At 31.1% G+C, this 10,595-nt stretch overlaps 2 protein-coding genes across 2 annotated transcripts in view; one reads left to right on the top strand and one right to left on the bottom strand.

Moving 5' to 3' along the window:
* Positions 1-10,595, bottom strand: part of LOC107456692 (cuticle protein 10.9-like) — a 56,537-nt gene that overhangs the window by 9,603 nt on the left and 36,339 nt on the right. The window lies entirely within an intron of this gene.
* LOC107456690 (cuticle protein 10.9-like) lies at positions 646-1,699 on the top strand. The gene has a single exon (XM_016074627.3). The coding sequence runs from the start codon at positions 1,151-1,153 to the stop codon at positions 1,568-1,570; it is 420 nt and encodes a 139-aa protein (XP_015930113.1). The 5' UTR covers positions 646-1,150; the 3' UTR covers positions 1,571-1,699.

Raw genomic sequence — 10,595 nt, 5'->3', positions numbered from 1 at the left:
GATAACATTGATAAAAATAGAAAACTACTTGTAATAAAAATCAAATTTAATCATTTCTTTACTAGATATTATTCAAAATCATCAAAAGACTTTTTTAAAAAATAAAAAAAAAAGCACACCAAAATTTTGATATTTTTTAAGAAACTTAATATTTTTAGGCTGATCTATCGACAAAAAGTATAGTTAATGGTGAAAGGAAAGGAAAGTTACGTTTCATGAAGGCGTTTATTCACAAGTCTAGTTTACGTCAATGCTCGACACAGGATTCTGGCTGGATTAAAATATTACAGGGTTACCGAGTAGATAACATTGATAGTCGTAAACTCAATATTATATTGGCTGTTCAGCGCAAACATCTTTAACCCCTTGGTGACGGGTGATTCAGAAAAGCATTCGTGCGAAATCATAATCAAGTTGTAATTAAATAACAAACAGTAACTTAAATGTAGTCGTTGCTAATTTGACAGACTTACTTTGCTTTCATTTTAATTATTGTTAGTTTAATCATACAAATAATAAATGTTAATTCAAAGTATAACTAAATAGTTTTATTTTGAACAAAGTAATGGTGAATTAAATAAATCAAATAATTATAACTCCTCCCACAAATAAACTGTTAAAGTATTACTTTGATTATTAGTTTTATCTTTTTACCCTGATTGATATTGTTTTCTGCTGGCACGTATTTCTGACAGTCGGCGCGAAAGGATTAATAACACAAGATTTGTTTTCTTACAACTTATTAACTTTCATTGAACAAACGTTGTCTGAGAAAGTTAACTAGTGAAACGAATTCCCTCGAATTTGATCCAAAGCGAATTCTTAAGAATATTTTCAAAGCTCAAGAATGGTAGGCATTCTTATTCATGAAATATATTCGTGATATTTGATATTTATCACAGACACGGTTCCGTAAACGTCTCTGTAATGCGAACTCATTCCTTCACGTTGCGGTGGAATAAAAAGAATTTAGGATAATATGAAACGGATTCCATCATGGAAGTATAAAAGTACATTTTGTAAAGTGGTAATTTATCATTCACTCTTTGCCTCTCCATAAAGTCATAAGTTTTGTTCTAAACCGTCGTACAGCCCCAATTCGGCTTTTTCTGCCGTGTGGTGCTTGGAGTAGTATTCCGTTAAAACTAAAATGACCTCCTCTAAAGCTATTCTTGTTGTTTTGCTTGCTTTAGCTACAATCTCATGCATCTTGGCACAATCTCTTGTACAACCAGTGATACTTGGTCAACCTGTGGAGCAGATTCCAAAACCTTTTCGATTTGGCTATGAATTTGGTGATGGATTAGGAATGTCCCAGTATCGACATGAATCTTCTGATGAAAATGGACTTGTTACTGGCAGTTATGGTTACCAGGATCCATATGGCGTGTACAGGAAAGTCCAATACAATGCAGGTGTTGATGGATTTCGTGCCAATATTTTAAGCAATGAGCCAGGACTTGCAAGTCATGTACCTGCTGATGCGACTTATTCCGTTCTACCACCTCCTCCAGCAGCCATAGTTCAAAGTTTCAGAAGAGTACCTGTATTTACTGCAATTCGAAAATGAACATAGTGTATGAATCTAGTGGATTTTCATAACGAAATATTGTGTGTTTTAGGATACGGAATATCATTTCAATGTTACTTGGGGTATGTAATTAAGGAAAATACTAAATTCTGCAGAGTGTGTGGTACAGAATTATGTAATAGTAGAAACATTTTTGAGGCAACTGAATTTCCGATAGGTAGGAATTTTTTTGTAAAATATTGTTCAGTTATTTTTATGTTAGCATTCTGTAACTTTTGATTTTCGAAATTATATACTTAATTTTGATATTCAAAATAAGCTATAATTCATATTTTAAGCTTAATCTGATAATATTTTAGAATAATTTAAAAATTAATAAAATATTTTCTATGTATGTTTGGGAGTGACAATCACATTTATGATGCAAAAAATGGGCTACATTTAAAAGCTTTTTCAACGAAATTTATATAAGTTTACATTTTTTGAACAGTTAGAAGGATTTTTATTAATATTTAAATAATATTTTAATTATTTATCATTTAAATATATTTTTTTTTATTGTCAAGTCTTAAAAGCGAATTAGATGCTCGTTATATTTGGTAATACTATAAAATTATTTTTTTCCTAAATAAATGGAAAGAAAGTATTTGTTTCTTAAGTTAAAACGCCTTAGATTAATTTTAAAATGTAACTAAATGGTAGCAGATGTTACTCACGTTTTAGATAAGTTTACCGTTTGTTTCCAAGTACTTTTTAATTTTCATCTCCTCCTCCCCCTCCCCCCATAAAAAGAACAATTTGTAAATGTTATTGAATTTTCAAAAATAAAAAAAAATTTAAAAAAATCTATTCATTTTATTTGAGTTAGTCAAAAAGTTTTTCTTCGGTTCAGTTTTTATTCAAACATATTGCGTTTTTTAAAAGAATTCTTATTTGAATAAAAGTTAAGACGAATACTTTTAATGCAAATACTATTATTGATAATTCAAAGAGCTTCATAGTTGGCTCTACTTACTATATTGTTTCAAAACTTGGAAGATTATAAAACAGTAATTGAGTGTGTCATTGGCTTTAAAAAAAAAACACTTTCTCAAACGACTTTAACCCTTTGAAGCAGATGGGACACCGGTGTCCCTTTTATATATATATTTCTGACGCCTTAAATACGTGCAAAAAATATTTTTGTAATTTTTAATTTTAAAAAACAGTCTAGTAGTTACTAAAATAATTGTTAGATTATTGGAATTATATTTGTATTGAAATATAAAATCAAAAAACTGTTAATTGAAATTATTTTTCATTCAGATTCAAGAATATATCAATAATGGATTTTGTAAATTAAAGAAATTTTAATGAGGAATAACTGTATCGCTTAGATCTAAATAACTACATATAAGTGCAAATTCAAAAAAATTATTGTTTGGAAGTGAGCAGTGTTTGGAAGATTTTGCATCAAACGCTGTAAAAGATCCTGTGTTTTATGCTGTATTTCAGAACTATAACTTATTAAAATGATAGATGCATTATTTGTTTACTTATTTTGACCTACATTAACACAAAATAATCAAAAAAGCATGAAAAATACAATTAATAAAACTTCTGAGTTAAAGGGCTAACTTTTACCTTTCAAAATGTTTTTCTCCTTAAATGATTCATAAAAGTATACAATATTTTTTGTTATTTCTGGATAAATAAATGTCTCATATATATCTTTAAATTTTACTATTTTTTGCTAACAAAAATAAGCTGTAAAATATTTTTATAAACGTTTTGTTTTCTATGATTGCAATTGTTGATATAAAATGTAATTAATTAAAAAATATGTATGTAATAAATGCTTCATATAAATTCTGCTCATTCATTTATTTATAGTGTTTGAAATTACTTATTATATTATTCTATTTTTCTGTAAGATGCTTAAAAATAAATTTAAAGAAAGCATTGTGCGTTAAAATGCTTAGATTTTTAATGAATCTTTTTGCTTTAGTTAAGATATAAGCCAGTGAAAANGACTAATATTAACTAATATTTTATGACTAATATTAACTAATATTTTATGACTAATATTAACTAATATTTTATGACTAATATTAACTAATATTTTATGACTAATATAAACTAATATTTTATGACTAATATTAACTAATATTTTAAGACTAATATTTTATGCGCCGAAACGACATTACTTTCCGGGCCACCAAATAATTTGTAACTTGGAAAAAAAAACAAAAAGGAAAAATTTATTATATCTTATATTAAAAATTAATACTGTTTCTACTTAGTTTTATAAATAGGTAAGAGACATATATAGTAGGTCAGAGAGGGAAAATATATGAATGAATATGTAAATGAATCTTTGATGATAGAAGCATGAAACTTAGTACACATGTGGCATGCATATGAAACTTTAATTCTGGATGAGAGGTCCTCTCAGGTTTAGCATGGCGGTTTCTGAAAATTTTTAATGCGTTATTTTTAAATATTTCTGACGATTATGAATGATATCTATAAAAGAAACGGCTAAATTTGATATTCTATTCGTGCAGCTATCTGATGTCACATGCGGAAATATATCACACCTGCCCGCTTCGCTCACCGACCCCTTCCATTACTTCTCAATCTTCTCTTGATGATAAGACGATTGTTGCTGTAAAAGTAATATGTATTATTCGATTTTTAATAATAAATGCCTTATTTCAAGGAATTATTTTATTAAAGGTATGAGTTAATTAGTGGTAATGGTAAAGTATTAATACATATTTTAACAATAAATCTAGGAATGATAGAAAACAAAGATATGTTTTCGTAAGAATTGATGCATAAGGTATATTTTGATAACAATCTTATCTATGTTATCATAACTGATACCTGAAAACTCTCCTACTCTTCTCTGTACGTTTCCTCCCTTTTTAAGGAAAATGAAGGAGATTTAAGGGGGGGAACTGAATTATTTCTAGATAAGAAAATGAGGCATATTTTTTCAAGCTGAATTGCAGGAGACTAAACCCGAGATGATCAGACTAATAGTTCAGAAGAAATTTGAGTTTTATGTACAAAAAGTACAAACTTGTACTTTTCCTATTTACGCATCTGATATTACTATCTAAACAGATGAGACATTGTTTCCGACGTAATTTTTACACTAAGTCTAATGAGACTGTAAACAAGTCAATCGAACAGACAGTTCAAAAGTTGCAAGAGTTTTTATGTATAAAAAGTACCTATTTAGACACGTACTAATGTATTCATTCTACATTGCTATCCTGGAACTACTTCAGAGAGTAAGGTGCGTTTTTCAATGTAATTTTTCTCACTAAATTGAATGCTATCAATTTTGATTCGATCAAATAAATAGTGTAGAAATTATACATATTTTCTTTATAATAAGTATAACTCTAAAACAGTCTTTATACACAAAAATAAATTAAACTTTCAAAATGTAATCATTTTGATTGGTCTCATTCGCTGACGAGAAAAAAATATACCAGTTAAATTTGCGTGATTAAATGCAAGTACAAAATTGTACTTTTTGCACGCAAAACCCTTTTAACTCGTAAACTATTTATCTTATCGATCTCAGATTTAAATCATGTAATCAGCATGAAAAATTGCAACGGAAAATTTATCTTACATGTTTAAATAGTTACGGATTGTAAAGTGTATGGATAAGTACGTGTTAAAAGAAGTACCTTTAATGTACATAAAAACTCATTCAATTCTCGAACCATTTATTTTATCGACTTTCATGCAGTCCAGTTTAATTCAACATTAAAAATATACATCAGAAATAATACCTCACTTGTTTAGGCAGCAATGCGTGAATACCTTTAATCTGAGGGCGTCATCCGCGAAATTTATTTTGGCGTAAAATAATGAACGTTAATTTTAAATAAATAAATATTTAATTAGCGTGATTCAATGATTTTACGGTAATTGTTACTATAAATATTACTGTAATATGAAGATTTATTCTGTAACTTGTTCCGGCTAAAATGGATTTAACGGAACAATGTACCGTCTTCTGGAGTGCCGTACATTTTACCGTAACTTAGTCCAAAATTTTTTTTACAGTGTACGAATATAAATTACACGTTTTGTACATAAAATCCATATACGTTCTAAAATGTTAATCCGATTGCCTCGAAATTAATTACATTCAATTCAGCAAGAAAAAAAATAGAAAACAATTTCTTTATTGTCTTTCTAGAAGAAATTCAATTCCCCCTTTCAAATCACCCCCACTTCCCCTAATGAGGGAAGCGTACAGAAAAAAGTAAGGGAGCTCTCAGATACCATTCTAAATATCATAACAATTTTTTTGTAAAAGCAATTTCTTGGGTGGCAATTATTCTGGAAAAACAACCTTGCTATAATTACTAGGCTAATTATAAAATAAGTGTAAGTACTTTAACATCAATTTTTCCACAAAATATTTAAATAAATGTATTATTAATGAAATATAGTGTATATTATTAAAAGAAGAACAATATTTTTTATGTAACGACCTGCTTATCATCCATAAACCAAAATAATTGAGAAATAATAGCGAGGAGTCGTTGAAGGAAGCGAGCAGATGCCAGATATAGCACCAAGTGATAACATTGATTAAAATAGAAAACTTGCAAACAAATCAAAAACAATGAGTGAGGAACAATGCAAAAAATATCGAATTTAATAATTTTTTTAATAGATATCATTCAAAATCATCAAAAGACGTTTTTTTTAAAAACGTATCAATATTTTGATATTTTTAAGGAAAATAAATATTTAAAGGCAGCATTTTGAACGTCAGCTGTTATTGTTATGGCCTAAATCTGAGATGGCTTCCAATCCAAAATTGAAGCTTCATATGTGTGTACCATGTTTTATTCTTCTATCATTACAGGCGCGATTGTTTCCCCTATCCGCAGTACTATATCACGATTTTAATAAACTTTGTTTCCATTATTAGAATTCGTATTTAATACTTTTCAGTCGGTGAAAACAATAAGCTTTGTTCACTCACGAGAAGTGTAAAAGGAATTTTATTCAAATTTCGCGAAACAGAGGAAATCGGAATTCACTTCCACGAGAAACGAATGCCATTTTTCTTTTGTCTTGGCTCACTGAAATCTTATTGTTACCATAAAGTTGAATTCTAGGAAATAATAACATTTTCTCAAAAAAAGAGGAAATACTCTACTGTATTGAAAGGGGACATTTTTATGACTTTGATTCCGGTTCCACACTGTAACAGAAAATAATAACATATTTCATTTCAAGCAGGTTTGAAAGTCACATTAAATACCTTTCGCGAGCTTGAATCGCGTCAATTAAACTGTTATAAGTGTAAGATTTAAACAAGGGACTAAATTAAGGTATAAAATGCAAATTTCCGAATTTGAGTTAAGAAAATTAAAAACTATGTTAAATAAACAATGAATAGACTAATTATGCTAAAAGAAATTTAAATAAAATCCCGATATGTATTAAAGTGTGAGATAAGTACTTGATTGAACGTACGTACGGAAGAACTTTTATACTCTTTGTAAATGGAATAGGTATTTAGAGGCAACGATATTTCCTCTCTCCACACTTTTGCTCTCTCCGTTGCCATGGTATCCGCAAATCTTTTCCAATACGTTCCCACTTCTTACTGCAACGTAAAAAGAAAGAATTTTTCGTGACCATGGTAACGGAGAGGGGGAAGTGTGAAGAGTGGAAAAACCGCGTAACATTGAAGCTTCCAATCTATTGACAAAAAGTATTGTTAATGGTGAAAGAGGATTCAAGGTCAATAAAAGTATGTTTCACAAGTCTAGTTTATCCCAACGGACACAGGAGCTCGTTTGCTTTCTGCGCAGGATTCAAAATTACAGGGTTATGGAGTTGAACATTGATAGTCATAAATTCGGTATTAAATCGGCTGTTCAACATCGGTAAAAAAAACTTAAAAAATAATAAAAATATTTAAGAAAAAGATATAAGAATCGAGGTGACTCCGGGGATAGAGCGTTCGCCTCCTAATCATTAGATCAAGGTTCGAATCCCAACGGTGGCTGGTTGATGCAAATCTGCTCTCGACTTGCCCCGTCCTCTATGGTGACGTAACATATCCTCAGTGGTAGGATTATGGAGTGGCGGAGTATGGGTTAGAATCCCGCTGCCGTAGGGTTAGCCGTGAGAAGTTTTCTTAGTTTTCCTCCCCATGTAACGCAAATGTGGGCTGGTTCCATCAAAAAGTCTTCCTCGATGGTTTGCCAAAAGTTCCCTTGTCTTCTGCGCTGGGTTCAAAATCACAAGGTTACGGAATTGAGCGTTTGTAATCATAAACTCTAAATTGGGTCGGCTGTTCACGTCAGTAATAAAACAAAGATATAAATTTACAATAACTACTATTATCGTGATTTTGAAACTTTCCTTTCATGTCTATCCTAGAATACATTAACACCCTAGCATATATGCAGGATGAAATGCTTGATACACTAATTAAAGAGTTTTTCAAATACACTGTAAAAAATCACGGTAAAAAGTACTGTCATTTTGGGTGCCTCATCCGTAAAATCCATTAGATTATACTATAATTACTATAATTTTTAATAATAATTACTATATATACTATAATTCTTTGTTCCGTAACATATTCTGGAAAAAATAGATTTTCGGTAAAAAGGACGAGCACCCTGAGAACCGGGTTTTTTACCATAAACATTCGAATTCGGCCACTTCGCGAATTGGCCGGCTAAATCGCGAAATGGCTAGGAACGTTGTAAATTGGCTGGCCAATGGCCGATGTTTTCCAGATTTCGGGAATTGGCCGGCCAGATCAAGAAGTGGCATGGGAGGAACAGCCAAAGTTGGAAGAAAAAATCATTGGCACTTATTATTGGCTCTGTATAACCATAACTTCATTCTTTAAAAATTACTAGCTAACTGCGGTGAGATGTGGCCATTTGAGACAAAGCAAAAAATTACCCCATCGCAATGTGAGGGAATTGCAGGACCAGTTGGTGAGCGCTTGGTACCAGATACCTCAGACTACCTATCAGCACCTTGTGGAATCAATGCCACGTCGGGTGCTAGCAGTTTTGAGGACTAAAGATGGTCCTACTTGTTATTAGCAGGGTGGTCATAATGTAATGGTTCTTCGGTGTATATATATACTAGAGGGCTCCGCACCCTGCTCACTACCGCTCGCCAGCCCCTGATAATTGCTACGCAATTACATTTTTGTTTGATTCGCGAACAAAAATAAAGTCATTTTCCTGGAGATTAGCTGGCAATTTTTCTACACCAACATCACATAGAGAGAATCTATATTATATAAAACGCTAATGCGTATGTATCAATAAAACCGATGATATTTCTTTTCTCGCGTTGGCAACAGTTTTCACTTTTAATTGATAGGCTTCGGCGCGCAAGAGCACGTAGTGAGCATCATATGGCTAATCTATATTATATAAAACACTAATATGTTTTAATTGATAGGCTTCGGCGCGCAAGAGCACGTAGTGAGCATCATATGCCTAATCGGGTGAATTCTCACCGAATTATTAAAAAAATTCTCACAAAATTATCTTCATCGAAGCATCTTCATCTTTACATCCCGCGTTCAGTACTATTTCATATTGTTTTACAACACATGGTTTTAGCCCTCTGGTGGGAAAGACTTTAAAACAAAACTTACAACAGTTACTTTTCTCAACAACTGAAACCTAGAATAGTGGGATTAAGAAAAATATGTGAACTGTTTGCAATTTCAAATTAATATTGAAATGCACAAATTTAAAATTTTCTACAGTGAAATGTTTTCGGAACTTCAGCGTTCAAAAAAGTATACAAAAGCTAGACATTAAGAACATATCCAATGAGCGAGCAAAGCGAGCATCGAATTGCTTCGCAATCCGAAATGAACTGCGAAAGCAGTTCCGGGGGTTGGCGAGCGCCAGCGAGCAGGGGGCGAAGCCTCCTCGTATGATAGTAATCTCAGAGGTGCTTATTATCAGCATTATAAACTAATATAAAGCAATTTTAATACAAACAATATTATAAACTTATATAAAGCGAAGACGCAATATTATTTAGCACATTACTATAGGACATTAGCCGGAGATTAATCTCTGTATCCGAAGCACGCGTGGCAGAGTCTAACTCAATTCATTGATGATCTTATAGGATGCCATAAGCTCCCTATATGGTGCTTCTTCCCCCCCCCCCAGTAATTTAAATTTTAAACTGAAGAAAATTAAAACCTAATGAAAAAAGAACTTTAAAATATGGCAAACAAATTAAAACATGTAATATTAATAAGTTGATGCTGAGTAATATTTCAAAAGCAAATACCATTGCAAGTAATTGCTCAATTAACTTCAATACTGTCAACTGACAAAATATTTTAGTCTCAATCAGACAAAAAGCAAATTATAACAGGAATGTAAATATTTTTCTGAGAGAGTGTTGATTCGTGCTTCCAATAACTCTACCCGATTTATCAAAGCTATTAAAACATATCGGAATTCTAAAATAAATAACTACGTTCTATCAAAACAAACATTTTATTATAAAACTTTAGAACAACTGTCATTTTACATTGCCACTCAAAATTATTAATAAACACTGGATAATATTGCGTTAATGAAACTTTTATCTGATGACGTCATAAGCAATCGTTTCTGACCTATCAAGCAATATTGGAGCAAAAAGGTTTACAAGTTAACGTTACGTTAGTATTGTGCTTATGTTAGCTCTTTGGAGCAAAAATAGATGATGAGTCGGCCTGTCTAATTCAGGGGCTCTAGCATAAAGTTTAGTTCATAATAATCATATATAATTGTTCTCATAAATAATCGTTTGGTCTTTTTATAGCTTTACGTAACGTGTAAATTTTTTTTCTTGCAATGGCGATGTTATAATTTTGTTGTTGAGTTAATAAATCTTCTTTTTTATAAACGTAATAGTAGAATGTTCTTAATTATTTGATTCGAAGTCCTGTGAGTTTTATTTGAAGTCAGTTTGTATTTTGTATTTTTTGACAGCATTATTAAAAATTATCACCTTTCACGCACATGCGTTCTCAATTTTGATT

The sequence above is a fragment of the Parasteatoda tepidariorum genome, chromosome 2 (assembly GCF_043381705.1).
Source record: "Parasteatoda tepidariorum isolate YZ-2023 chromosome 2, CAS_Ptep_4.0, whole genome shotgun sequence".
NCBI classification, from domain to species: Eukaryota; Metazoa; Arthropoda; class Arachnida; order Araneae; family Theridiidae; genus Parasteatoda; species Parasteatoda tepidariorum.
This window is presented reverse-complemented; position numbering and strand designations above follow the sequence as displayed.